Source organism: Amblyomma mixtum, chromosome 7 (genome assembly GCF_055824585.1).
Source record: "Amblyomma mixtum isolate Tamu chromosome 7, ASM5582458v1, whole genome shotgun sequence".
NCBI lineage: Eukaryota > Metazoa > Arthropoda > Arachnida > Ixodida > Ixodidae > Amblyomma > Amblyomma mixtum.
In genome coordinates, this window is record NC_143018.1 from 25648121 (window position 1) to 25662751 (window position 14631).

Below are 14631 nucleotides of genomic sequence, written 5' to 3' on the forward strand. Positions count from 1 at the left end.
AAAACAGTAACGCGAGCGTCGCGACGGGCCAGCTAAGCTTGGCTGCCGGCGCCGAGCCGATAGGAGAGTGAAAGCGCGCGATAGAGCGAAGGAAAAGCCTTCGAAATACGGGCGCTACGGGGGCAGACTGATGAAAGAGAAAAAGAGAGCAAGAAGAAGAAAAAGAAAGTAAAAAGTTAGAGCGCGTAAGAAGAAAGGAGACGCGGCAGAGAGCAACAGGAGGACGCTTCTTTCTCTCTCCAGCTCTTTCCTCCTCAATGGCCGGCCGGCCAAGCTATCCGATCAGCCAAGCAAGAAGCCAAGCCAAACCGGCGCCCCCGCAGGGGGAGTTGGAAAGGGCGTTGGGGAGAGAGGGCACAGCAACGGACGCAGCGAGAAAGAAGGGGGTCGCTTTGGAAGCGGTCGTCGCTGCCGCGCGCGTGCGACAAACTCGCGTTTTGTGCGCCACCGCCGCTGGCACGAGGGACGACAGCGTTTGCGGCGCGTCTCCGGTGCGCGCGTTCTGCATCTGATGCCAGCAACTGTTGCGACCGGCTGCACGTTTCAACGACCGGCTCGTTCGCCTCCGACCACGAACGTACCATTCGTCCGTAGCTCGCCGGGTCTCCCTCTGTCGTACGACTCACGTGCAGTGTGTGTGTGTGTGTTCCTTGTTTTGCCTTGCCCCTGCCTCTGGCTCATTCGCGATCCTGCACCGTCGGATCGCCCCAACGACTACGGTTCCCTCATTTCGGGCTGCTTACGCGAGACGTCAGTAAAGTTGCTTTGTGGTCGCCGGAGTTTTGCCGAGAGTTGTGGTTGGAAGAGTTTGCAAGGAGCGCCCGGCGAGTGAGAAGGGGGAAGCTTTCGCCGGGGTCGCTGTCGAGTGGCCTCCGTCAATTGGGAGCGGCTAAACGAGCCGAAGAAGAAGAGTGGCGATGACAAATCGTGTGCGGGAGCCGTCAACGCAGCGGAAGCCTCGTCCTTAGAGCGTCGTTCCCTCCCAATGCTGTGAGTACGGCGTGCATGTTTGCGAAACCCTCGACTCCAGCAGATCATTTCTGTTTTATTCTTTTGCGAACTATGCCCGAGCTGGACTCTAAGCGTGTCGCGTGTGATCCCTCGAGGGTTTCCTACCTACCGTTTCAAAAACGCAACAATAGATTGGGTTTGGAAAGCTGGGTTCGAGTTTCCAAAGTACTGTTTCGTACGAGGGGTGTTCTGTAAGTTTCTGATGCCGGGCTATAGCTTTTCTTTTTAAAAGACTGGAAATTTAAAGGCGTTTCAACAGTGAAACGAAAGTTTGGAACGCCCTCTTTTTTTAGGAGCAATGCGCCGTTGATGTCTTTCAACAGGCCCGCTCTCTACTATGCCGACATACAGAGACCAGTGCACCAGTGACGATTGACCATCGTCACTGGTGGGTCTGCATACAATTGTGCTGCACCCATTGCACAGATGATATTCGTAAGTTTCAAGAGCCGGCCCAGAAAAAAACCCAACGGACAATAGCAATTCGAACAGGACAGATGCGCTGCTCTTCTCCGTTTACCTGGATTCTTCACTGCCTCATACAATTTTCACGCTGTTTATTTTCGGTTTCGCGTCTGCATTTTCAATTATTGCGCGTTGAAAAGCGCTTTTCTCCTCGCCGCTCCCCTTCCACTCTCTACCCCCCCCCCCCCCCCCCCCTCACTGTCTTAGTCACGTGCTTCTCAAAAGCCGCGTACAAAGGTGATCGTGGTCGTTCGAAGATTGACTTTTCAAGTTCAACGCCTCTGTACATATCGCCTTGTCCTTGTGCATTGCATTTTCGGCTCTTATTGTTCTAAATACGGCAAACCAATAAGCCCAACAGATGTTACTATGATCCAATTGTGATATGGTACAATTTCATCGCTTAAAAGAAAAAGCTATACAGCACAAGGTGCAATACTTTTCGAACATCCCTCATGTGTTTCATGTGTTCATATGACAGTACTGTTTCACCGCTGTAAAAGTTCCGCCTTGAAATGGAACTGGAACGCACAACTTTGGCGCCATGGATGGATGGATGGATGATAATGGCTTTACCCTTTGTACCGGGCGGTAGCTTTCGCCACCTAGCCTATACTTCCCCCATTGTTAATTTAATTTTGTTTTCCCTTTCTTTCCCTTTCGCTCTTACAATATCTAATCTGTCTATCCTTTTACCCTCGAAATTCACGCCTCCCTTGATTTCCGCCACCAATCCTCCAACCTCCCCTTCGTCAATGTCACGCTTTTCCCATCCACTCGCCCGTCCTCCCCAGTAAATCCCAGCGCTATCTCTATGATCGTTGCTGTCCCCTCTGGGAGGGCTGGGCGGAGTTCTGCGCACCTCAGAACCAAGTGTTCTATGGTCTCCGTTTCCGTTTTACAAGCAGAGCACAAAATATCCACTTCTTCAAATTTGGACCTATACGTTTTTGTTCTCAGAGTCCCTGTCCTAGCCTCAAAAAGCAGTGAACTGCCCCGCGAATTATCGAATAATCGCTCTTTTTTGATGTCCTGTTTTCGTGTCCTATATATGCCTAGCGCCGATTTTTCCTGCATTCTTTCTTTCCACATCTTTCTTTCCGTCTCCTTTACCTCCGCTTTCACGTTAGTCTTTTGTTGCGTCCCATCCCTCACCCGTAATTACCTCGTTCTTAGCTTTCGGGTTCTATTAGTAATTTTGTGTTAATACTTTTCATGTACAGATACTTGTACACCTTTTTTGCCCACCTTGTTTCCTCCATTTGAGTTAGCCTCTGATCATATTTCAGTTTGCTGATGGCCTCCCGAACCTCGAACGACGCCCAACCCATATCTCCCTGGACCCCCTCATTCGGAGTGTTCCCATGGGCTCCCAAGGCTAGCCTTCCTACACTTCTTTGTCTGACCTCTAGCCCTGACTGAACTTCTGATTTCATGCACAGGACTGCATTTCCAAAAGTGAGGCCCGGTACCATGATTCCCTTCCATACCCCTCTAACCACTTCATACCTATTATAGTTCCATAGTGCTCTATGCTTCATAATGTCTGAGTTCCTTTTTCCTTTATCCTTCAGAATCCTCTCATGCTCTTCCAGATATTTTTTTCCTTCACTTAGCCATACACCTAGATACTTATACGTTCTCACATGGTCTATCATAGTGTCTTGTATTTCTAGTGGGTCTCCCTTCTCATCATTATAGACCATTATCCCTGACTTCTCTCTACTGAACTGGAGTACTAGCTTGTTGCCCTCCTCACCACAGATTTTAACTAGTTCCTGCAGATTATCTCGCTTGTCTGCTAGTAGAACAATGTTGAGAAGTTGTGATGATGATGACGATCACCGGAAAATGCCTTCCATACTGTGGCGAGCAGAAAAGTCCCTTATAAAAATGGTCTATAAAGAGTCTATAGACTTCTTATAGGCTCTATTGCCTTCCTATAGATATTTCTTTTTGTCTATTCATAGTTTATAGAAAAAATTCTGCTAAAAGTGTATGGCTATAAATCTATAGATTGTCTATAGAAAGTCTAAGCATTTGTATTGCCTATAGACTGTTCTCTAGGATTTGGCTATACAGAGTCTATAGACAGAAGTCTATGGACTGTCTGCAGACTTCTGTCTATAAAGTCTATAGACTCATAAAATTTTTGCTATAGGCTGTCTATAGACTTCGGTCTATAAAGTCTATACACTCTCTATAGACAAATCCTAAATAACAGTCTACAGGCAGCACAAATACTATAGACAGTCTATGGACAATCTACAGATTTATGGCCATACAGACTGTGTAAAAAAATTTTTCTAAAGGGTAACTCTAGCTGTGAAAACCGGCAAAGCTCGGTGCAGGGACTTCCTGCAGGAATGGAAGGACCACTGTGCATTTATCTGAAGTAAAGTGAGCCGTCCGCTTAGAGCGTGATGATTCCGTCGAGCTCGTAATCATGGCCTTGGGTTCCGGCCCTGCGCTGACGCCATGCCGATGGCTTATCGCTGCCCAGACGGGACGTCGGCAGTCGCATCCTGGAAATGACGGCGGTATGTGGAACGTTGAGCCAGCGCTTTTACAAGTCTGCCGCTCTTCGCACGCTTTGACGGGCCGAGCACACAGGACGTTGCCAAAGTAGTGTAAAAGTAGTGCAATTACTTTTACATCGTTACAATCAGGGGTTTATGGAGGGCTTGAACGGGCGACTGGAGTAAGCTGGGTCCGATTGCCGAGAGCAGGAACCGCCTCTACGTCTCATTGTCTTCGGCATGGTAGGCATTGGCGTCACAATATTTAGGCGAAAGCCTTTAATGCCTCATCGTTGTCGACAGAAGGTTGTCAGCAGAGGTGTCACGCTTTTTCTAGTCAGACCAGAAAAAAAATCTTTGTGGACCATTGGATTCCGTTCCCCAGCCGAGCGTGCTAATGGCTACGCTACTTCATGTAGTTCTCCTTGTCTAGGACGCTGGAGAGTGTTTGCAGAAAGGCGTCGAATCAGACGGATGCCTCCCAAAACGCCCTCCAGTGTCTCCAGCATTTAAGATTCACAAACAATTGTGTATTTAAAACATCTTAACCACACATCAGTGACACAAGCGGCAACACCGCGCTAAAGGATTTCGCCTCGCCACACTTTAGGTCAGCAAAGTGCCCCCCTGAATTTTTTTACTCTTTAGTTTGTTTATATATTGTACATACTGCAACCCCCACAGGGGCTATCGCAGGAGTGGGCATATACAAAACATCGTAGGCAGAGTCAAAAATATAAAACATAGTAGCAAAAATTAAAACACCAAAACTGAAAACATAGTGACCTGTGTACAAATTGGGAGAGTGGGAACATTAAATAAAGAGATTATTATTCAGATATGGCATGCATAAATCTGTCTATTGGGAGTGAACGCACTGGACCGGGCAATGTATTCCAATGTTCAATGGTACGCGGAAAGAAACTGTGTTTAAACACATTAGTGCGAGCAAAGTAAGGTGAGAGATTGAGATTATGATTACTCCTTGCTGACGATGACATGGCACTCGTGATAGGCAGTGCAAAACATTTACCGATCCTACTTGCCGGCGAGGGAAGTTATTCGTAATGATTTGAGGGCAGAAGAGGGAGAAAAATCACGGTGACGCCAGCGCTCGTGCAGATGGAAGCGCCTCTCAAGAAGAAGAGGAAGTGTGTGGGTGTGTGAAAGTGAAAGTGATCTGGAAGCGCACGTCTGTTGATCCGCTGTGGACCCTCAGCCGCATCTTGCAGTCAGCGCCCCAACCATTGTAGATGGCCACCCGGTCATACTGGTCCAGCCAGTCTTCGGCGACCTCGTGTGGTTGACCGCGAAAATGGGGTGGCTCTCGCTGGTGGTGGAGCAGGACCGGCGACGCTGTAGCTGGAGGATTCATCGTTGTAGGACCTGCCCTCCGTGAACAATGGGAAACAGGGAGCAGTCCAAATTCGGGAGGTAGGCCCTGTAATCGGCGACTGCCCTGGTGGACTGTTGTGTCTACCTTCGGTATTTGTACGGGGCTCGAATTGCGGCTTGAAGGGGGCGTACGGTGCATTAACGACGACGTACCCAGCACCTGCACCAGATGTCACGTTGGTAATCAGCGGCTGAGGGTCCACAGCGGGTCAACAGACGTGCGCTTCCAGGTTGTTGTTGTTGTTGTTGTTGCCTAGGTGGCATGGCACATACCCACGACGGGGGATTGGCCAGGGTTCAGTGAGGAGAGCCCAAAGAAGGCAAATTGGTACCAAGCTAATGGATAACCTTTTGGGGCCAAGCTAATGATTAACTTTGGGTACGTATTGCGAGGAATTAAAGATGGAATTATGGATAAAAAGAAATTACGGGAAGAAATGAATGAAAAAATAAAAACCGGCATAAAGATTAGAGAACTGAATACCAGAAAAATTCTGAAGGATTTAGCAATGCGGACATTTTGGGTACCATTAGCAAGGGAACCTGCCGGTAGCAATTATGTAATTGTGGAGGAAATCGCAAACTTGATGCAATGCAAAACCTCTGGCGCTAGCACCGAAGGACAGGAGAAGCGGAACCGACAAAGTGAGTCCCATTCGAGAAATTGGAATTTCGAGATACGTCCTTCTCTGAAGTGCAAACCTCCGGCAATAGAGTAGGAAATGCTCCAGTGTTTCCACCTCTCCGCAAGTCGCACAAAGGTTTGAGGGACTGAACCCGCATCTGCATAAATAAAGATTTAAGCTGGGAATTCTGCACCGCAGGAGTGTCATTGCAACCTCACACTGCCGGGATTTACAAGCACGAACCTTCCATGGGTACATGAGATGGTGGTAGTCAATAGTAGACAGCAAGGGATCGTTGCACATAGTGGTAATATGCTGAAAGCGCTGAAAGCGAGACATTCCGAAAAGGATCAGATTAGGGACGCTACAGGCGACCGGTGCATTGAGAGCAGATTTTGCTAAAAAGTCTGCTGCATCGTTTTGAGAAATACCGCAGTGACCTGGGATCCAAACGAAGCGCACCTCTTTCACCCATCCAGGAATGAAATACTTCAATGTGCGGCTCAATAGATCGTCCCGTTTAGAATCCAGCGCCAACAACACAGAGAGGCAATCTGATAGGAATATCACTTGGGAGACACTGGGGGGAATCTTTAAAGCAGCCAGCCCAAGAGCCATAAACTCCGCTAGAAATATGGGAGTGTAATCCGGGACTCGAAGTGAATAACTCCAAGAGAGATCCTCAGAAAAAATGCCAACGGCTGCGTTCTGGCCAGCCCCGGACGCATCTGTAGCAATCACGCTGTGGTGGGGGAAAGAGTCAAGGTGTTCTGAGAGGAGATTAAGTAGGGTCCTGGACGGCAGATGCTTTGAATTAGGTGGGAAGATATAATCAAAAGCAATATCCACAGGGGACGTTGCAGAACCTACTCTACACACAGAACTGAGATCTACACCAATGACCGATAAAAGGTTTTGAGTAAAAACGACCTGAGGGAGGCGAAACCTTGGCCAATGATGACTAAAAAAGAGAGCCGGGTGGGAAACAAAAATAGGTGTAGCCACACCAGAAGCAGACTCAAATGCCCGTAAGAAAGTCCTGACAGTTAATAGCTGAAAACGAGAGTTGAGGTCGGGAATACGAGCCTCCAGGTACAGAACTGCGGTGGAAACTGACTGAGGGAGGCCGAGGCAGAGGCGCAGGGCACGCCTTTCTAACAGCAGCAACGGACGGAGCTTGTATTTGGCGGACCCAGAAAAGAGTATGCAGCCAAATTCCAAAATGGGTCTGACATAGGCTTTGTAAAGGAGTAGGAGCGTGTCCCGACGCATGCCAAATCTCCTATTGCTTATTCGAAGTAGCCGACCCAGCGCACGCTCTCCTTTCTCAGCGATACTCTTGATGTGGGGCCGCCAGTCCATACTACCATCATAAATTACGCCTAGATACCGCAAGGAGTCCACCTGCGGTATAATGTCCGTGCGATATTGTAACGATATATATAAAGGCATGTTAGATTGAAAAACTAACACACTGCTTTTATGCACATTTAACCCCAGATTAATGTTATTAAGCCAAACCTCGAGAGCATTGAGGTAAGCCTGAAGACAACGATACAGGGCATGAATGTCGGTTGCCGAGGCAAAGAAGGCAATATCATCTGCATAAACGTAAACTGTAACGTCAGGGTGAATGGGAATGTCACACAATAGAATATTGAAAAGGAGTGGCGAAAGCACAGAACCTTGTGGCACACCTCTGGTCTGGGCGTAGGTGTCTGAAGTGAAGGAGCCGTCAGTGCAAAAAAACTGCCGTCCCGCTAAAAATTCGCGGATCCACGCATAAACGTAGTACGGCGGGTGTAGTGTTGACAATTTCGTGAGAAGGATAGAATGTTCAACACTGTCGTACGCTTTAGCAATGTCAAGCGTCACTAACGCTGGGACTTCGTTTTTTCGCATAGCAAGGCGGATTCTGCTCTCTAAATCAACATGGGCAGACCATATTGAGCATCCGCGGCGAAAGCCAATCTGGGCTGGACACAATGCATTAATTTCTGAAACATGCTTTGACAGGCGGCTGTGCACAATTCTTTCCACGAGCTTTACCAAATTGGATGTTAGAGCTATCGGCCGAATGTTATCAAGATGGAATCCTTTTTTTGAATCTTTTAAGAGTAATACTATTTTCGCCACCTTCCAGGAGTGCGGCAGCCATGCAGCTTCCAATGAAGCGTTGACCAGATCGAGAAGGTCCTGAGTGAATTCTTCAGCGAAGATTTTCAGCATACCGACCGTAACACCGTCCGAACCCGGAGCCGAAGACTGCATCGCAGAAACTTTCACTTTCACACACACACTTCCTCTTCTTCTTGAGAGGCGCTTCCGTCTGCACGAGCGCTGGCGTCAATATTTATTACATACGAAGCGAACTGATTTCCTTTGGATGACATACAAAGAACTACACTGGTGACAGCTGTTACAAGCATTTCATGCTTTTTTAGTTTACTGCATTGCACGAGTTGCTGATCTTCCACATCCTGGCGTACGTTCTCAGCGCCAAGATGGCGGCTTGTACCTGCGCGCACATCGTCACTCGTCCGAATGTTAAATTTTGTTGGCTTGCCAACAAAATTTAAGGTTGAATTAAGGTTCCTGCGCGTCATTTCTGCTCCTGAGGCTCAGGACCCAGCAGACGATAGGCGAAAGCTGTCCCGATGAAAAGACCGGTGGGGTCCTTTTAATGGAAATGATTTAAAATATAATAATTACTTTCTCTGCGGAATTAATGCGTGCAAAGTTATTCATTACATTACTTAATTGCAAGTCAATGAAAGTGATTATAAATTACTAAGAGGTAATTAGTTACTAAATTGGTTTTTGAAGAAAAGAAATGACGCAGTATCTGTCTCACATATCTCGGCGGACACCTCAACCGCGCCGTAAGGGAAGGGGGGAGGTGGGAGTGAAAGAAGAAAGAGAGAAAGAGGTGCCGCAGTGGAGGTCTCCGGATTAATTCCGACCACCTGGGGATCCTTAACGTGCACTGACATCGCACAGCACACGAGCGCCTCTTGCGTTTTGCCTCCATCGAAACGCGGCCGCCGCGGTCGGGTTCGAACCCGGGTACTCCAGCTCGGTAGACGGGCGCCTTACCACTGAGCCACCGGGGCGGGTGTAATTAGTTACTGTAATTTAATTACTGACATGTTTGCACTGTTGCGCTCTCCAACGGAAATACCGGAGTATTTTCTAAATACTTCTCGCCATATACTCATGAAAGGCGCCAGCAGTCGTTTAAGCCAAGGATAAGATACGGAATGTTTTGCATGTTATCTTTAAATACTGGCTTTGATCTGTGAAAAACAGGCGTGCTAAATTTCTCTATATTGAAGATATATAACCAGGAAGAGAGGGAAAAAAAGGGGGCAGCTGTAGAAGAAAGGATACGTGTAGGGCCTGCAATATACACTATAAAAAATACACTGGCGCCAGCGAAGAATCAGCGCGGTACCTATGAAGTCGGCTGCGCCGCAACTAAATGGAACATTTGGCGTCATCGGCATCGCCGCTTCATGAATAGCGTTTCAAGCGGCGCAGATAACACAGTCTCGCAGCTCTGAGCATGCATAAGAGTACCCACCGACACGTCCGAGCTCTCTTATACCGGGATTTCCCCCAAGACGACGAGGCAGAGGAACACGTTACACAGCCCATAATCAGCTCCTAGTGGCTTACAGACAGGCCAGACAGGCATACCCCACACCTCACAGAACTCTAGACACGGCAGAAGAACACACCCTTCGCCGGCTACGAACAAACACTCTCGTAACGCCTCTTAAACTCCACCAATGGTAGCCCTCACTCTACAAACCAGAGTGCCCTCACTGTAGAGAAATAGCGACAGCTTTTCACTTGGTGTGGGCATGCCAGTTCAATCTGGCTACAGACAGACTTCCGAATCACAATACGGAGCAGTGGGAGGCCATGCTGCACAGCGAGGACCCCGACCAGCAACGAGGACTGGTTCATAGGACCCACGCTGCGGCGCAGGCAAGTGGGCTGCCGGAACAGGCGGACCCCCCAGGCCTCCGAGAATATCCATGCATTCAGTAATGTTTTCAGTCAGTCAATCTGGTCAACGTGCGAAGGCTGAGACGGCCTCATCAGCGCGTCTTTCTGATGTAAGGACGCGAGGGCAGCAAGCTTTTTGTTTTTATTTTTATCCAAGGAGTCCAAGGAGTCTTGCCTTACAAATAATTCAGGGGACACTTAAATTCCGCTCCAAGTGTTAATGGTTCCCTTCAGCGCCCTGCATTTCTTTTGGAATATTGCGTACAGAGACGGACACTGTTCTTTTCGACGCAGGTTCTGCAGGCACGAATACTTTTTACTGCTCGCGCGCCATCTGAGCTCACAGGGTTTTTCGGCGGCCACCGCATGCCGGCGCAGCGTAAAGCAAAGATGATATTAAACACCAACATACACTTTGCCACTCGCTTAATTAATACTTGCCACTCGCTTAATTAATGCTTTTGTAATTAGAACATCTCTAATTGCACATACTAGTTTGCATACAAGGTGGTCGAAATTATCCGGAACCTTCCACTACGCCGTTCCTCATAGCTTGAGTCGCTTTGGTACGTTAAAGCGGTGGCTCAGTGGTTATGGCGCTCGGCTGCTGACCCGAAAGACGTGGGTTCGATCCCTACCGCGGTGGTCGAATTTCGATGGATGTGAAATTCCAGAGGCTCGTGTACTGTGCGATGTCAGTGCACGTTCAAGAACCCCAGGTGGTCGAAATTTCCGGAGCCCTCCACTATAGCGTCCCTTATAGCCTGAGTTGCTCTGGCAAGTTAGACTTCCCTATGCCAAACCAAACCATAAAACCAATCGTTAGCATACAGTACCACTGTACGTGGAAGATACCGCTGTACGTGGAAAACCACATGACATACATAATATAAAGCACGCTTGTACACAAACCGCGCAAGCGTGTGTGACTCCTAACCCAAGGGACGCAGGTTCGCATGCCGATTAGAATTGTTGAAACTTTTCTTTAAGCAGAAATCATTTTGTAGACGTGCGGCGACGTTTAATTTGCATTACCTGTCTTCTTTCTTAACCGCTCTCACGTCACATTTCGCTGCACAGCACCTCTTTCCCGCTGAACGGATGCCAATATGCAGAAAGACGAGAGATTGAGAGAAGTTTTTTGGACTCTGTGGTCTAAGTGACTGCTGTCTCTCGGAAAAAACACTGCAGTCAAAAAGCGACCCTAGTCGCCAAAGACACAACAAAAAATTCAGGGGGGCACTTTGTTGACCTAAAGTGCGGTGAGGCGAAAGCCTTAAGCGCAGTGTTGCTGCTTGTGTGTGGTTAAGATGTTAAAGGGACAGTGAGGAGAGCTCTATTAATATTTTTTTTAAAAGCAAAATCTGATAGTTCGGCATTTCATGGTTTTGTTGCCACTTGGCCGGCAGCGAAAGATGCATTTATTTCTAAGAAATTTGGATTCGAAATTGAAAAAGTTTTTCCCGCCGCTCTGATTCAAACTTGGAATTCTCTTATGACGACACAGGACTAAGTGACGTGAAACATGACGTACACATGACGTAACGCAGACTCCGTGATTTCTGGCGGCCAGCAGAGCAGCCTAGCAGCAGCCGAAAAGAAAGCTACCGCCGGCCGCACGTTAAAGGCATCTATCGGCTATTGCGGCCGTCGCTACCGTCGCTTCGTTTACGTTTGCACCGGCGTTTTGGCAGCGTTACGATGGATCCCGCTCTCGAAGTCGTCAACGAAGTTCTCGCAAATAGACACCTTTAGCATACCGTGTACCTTGTTACCGTTAGCGGAATACCGGGAGCCCGCCTACCGCCGGTGAGCAGGCGCTGATTGGTCGCGATGCTGCAGGCGCGCGGGTAGCTGCCGGGTACGTGGCGCCATCTGGCGACGTCAGGGAGATTTGCGCATGCATTGGCTGCGCTTCAGTGATTCTCGTGTTAGAACCATTGGTTCTAGCAACACTGCTTTGTCCTATGATCTCATCACGCTTGTACTTGCGAGTTTGGCCTGTGGCGGCGATACCTGTATTTTGGTTCTTGCTCTTTTCTACGTTACAAGAGCTTTGTTGTCAGTATGAGTGGCGTTTTTGTAATCAGGAGCTGGTATTCTGTCGATACAAGCCAACTTCAATTTCTCCTCAGTGTCCCTTTAAGCTTCGCCTCTAAGAGGGGAACGTGACAGCGTCTTGCAACGCTGCCAGGGAGTTGGGCTCAACGCCTTGCTCGACGGTAAATCCGTTTTTGAGGAAAGGAAATGTATCTCTCTCGCATATCTCGGTGGACACCTGAACCTCGCCGTAAGGGAAAGGAAGAAGATGGGAGTGAACGAAGACGCCGTATTAGCTAGACGCGCCTTTGTTCATTCCAAACCATCGAGCTGGCATGGCGGAGTGGTTAGAGTGCTCATCTCGTACTCCGGAGACCCTGGTTCGATTCCCCTACTCGACCAATTTCCTACTCGCTTTCATTTATTTATTTGGTCTGACTAGAAAGGTTAATTAGGCTAATTGGTCTTTACCATTGTTCTAATGTCATCCATCATGTCCTGTCACTCACCTGTCAATAGATGGAGCTCTCTAGAATGTTCGACACAATGCCTAGGAAACGTCTAACTATTAATGATGGTTAATTATAGTTAAGCATGACGCACATTTCGTGATGCTAGTTAATGTATTGCTAGTGATAGTTAATGCGACCTTAACTAGCACACTGATTAATTAGTGTTAGTTAAGGTACAGGTGCAGGCACAGTTCCACATGCCACTTCCTAACTAATACTAATTACCAATTAGTCGTTTAGCCATTAAATACAATGATATAATCATGAAATCCCTTTATATCATGTTCCGATGGGTTTCAATTGCACTGGATTAAGTATAGATTGGCTATTGATTGCCATATGCCCACATAAAGCATGCATCCGAAACGCGGACAGATTTCGTCTTGGTCACGACAGTATCAGCATTAAAGGCTTTCACCTTAAAAATTTAGGGGGCATTTTGGCGATCTAAAATGCGCGAGCCGAAAGCCTTTCCAGGCAACTTTGGCTGCTACTGTGATTTGAATTTGTTAGTCACGACCCATGACTAACTAGTCATGACTAATGAGTTCATGACTAAGCAGTCATGCTTGGTTCTGAATAACCAGCCATTACGTGACTATCCAGTCATGGCTAGCCATGACTGGTTAATGACTAGTTAGTCATGACTAAGCAGTCACCACTGGTCATGAATAACCGGTCCAGTGGATAATGACTAAGTAGTCATGACTAATAAGTTATGACTAACTAGTCATGTCTAAGCCGTCATCACTGGTCGTGACTGGTTAATGGCTAGTTAGTCATGACTTGTGACTAGTAATGACTGGTTACGACTTTCACTTCAGATGTAACGGACGGACGGACGTAGTCATGGGCGCGAGTATGAAAGGCTTTCGCCTTAAAAAGCGCCTATTCGGTGGCAAAGTTCTCACAGAGTCTCGGAGTTCGCAGCGCAGAGTTTACCGCCATATAAATCGACGCTTTAAATGCTATGATTTAAGCATTCATTAAACGCCTCGATACTTCAGTTCATACTATTGGACATGCGTAGAAGCACTAAGTAGATAGGTGATTATGTTTAGGGGCTCTGCGTTCTCTTTGGAAAACCGCTGCAGATTCAAATCATCGACACATCGCTTCACTAATAGCTTAAGTCTTTAATTTTAATATTTGAGTATGAGCAGTCGGGAAAGAGAAAAAAGGCGGCTTAGTTACGAGAAGTCTTGGTTAGGAGCGCTGCGAAGTTGGAGCAACTTATGAAAAAAAGATAAGGTGCAGTAAGCCTCCTCTATGGTCATGAACCACGCCGCGGGAAAAGTATATTTCTTGAAATTGAAAATTGATTGGTTTTTGAGTAAACGAAATACAGCGTAACTGTCTCACATATCGGTGGGCACCTAAACCGCGCCGTAAGGGAAGGGAGGAAGATGGGAGTGAAAGAAGAAAGAGAGAAAAGTGGAGGTCTCCGGATTAATTTCGACCACTTGGGAAGAATCTTTAACGCGCACTGGCATCGCACAACACACGGGTGTTTTTGCGGTCCGCTTGCATCGGAACGCGGCCGCCGCTACCCCGTAAAAAAAGATGCCCAGGCTTAGCTTGGTTAAGCCAAGAATGCGTTGCATATTGCGCGGTCTTTTTGCGCGAGGTATTGCTTGGCGGCACTCGATTTTCTCAGCAGCTTTTCCTCCGTGACGTATGGATGGATGGATAGGAGCGCCCCCTTTGAAACGGGGCGGTGGCAACCGCCACCATGCTCAGCCGTTCTTTTTATTATTATTTTTTACTTTTTTTTTCTTTCGTTGTTTTTTTTTATTGTGTTTGCAATTCTCACCAAGAATCGCAGTGATCTTTACCTATGGTTTTTCCTCCGGCTGTCGTGACGTCACGTCACGTGGTTTGTTGGCTGCCCGGCCGCGCCCAAGGGCTGAACTGAGTGATTGCAATATGCTACGCATAAAAATTTGGTTTATAACGAAGGCAATTCCCGCCGCCGCACCACTCCCTCTCGAAGGAGCAGCATGTTGCTTGGGGAAGACTTCAGAACGACTCCTTCCCCAACCCAAATGT

The 14631-nt window shown here is 47.7% G+C and overlaps 1 protein-coding gene across 2 annotated transcripts in view; it reads left to right on the forward strand.

The window, feature by feature from the left end:
- Positions 1-363: 363 nt before the first annotated feature.
- The window catches only part of LOC149335378 (galactose-3-O-sulfotransferase 2-like), an 87073-nt gene continuing 72805 nt past the window's right edge, over positions 364-14631 (forward strand). Inside the window, exons 1-2 of one of the 2 annotated variants that reach the window (XM_089552071.1) lie at positions 364-990; positions 2766-2934. In XM_089552071.1, coding sequence (XP_089408197.1) covers positions 2911-2934 — 24 coding nt within the window. In that variant the 5' untranslated portion in view covers positions 364-990; positions 2766-2910. The remainder of the gene's footprint in view (positions 991-2765; positions 2935-14631) is intronic. The other variant, XM_089552072.1, reaches the window with a different exon arrangement.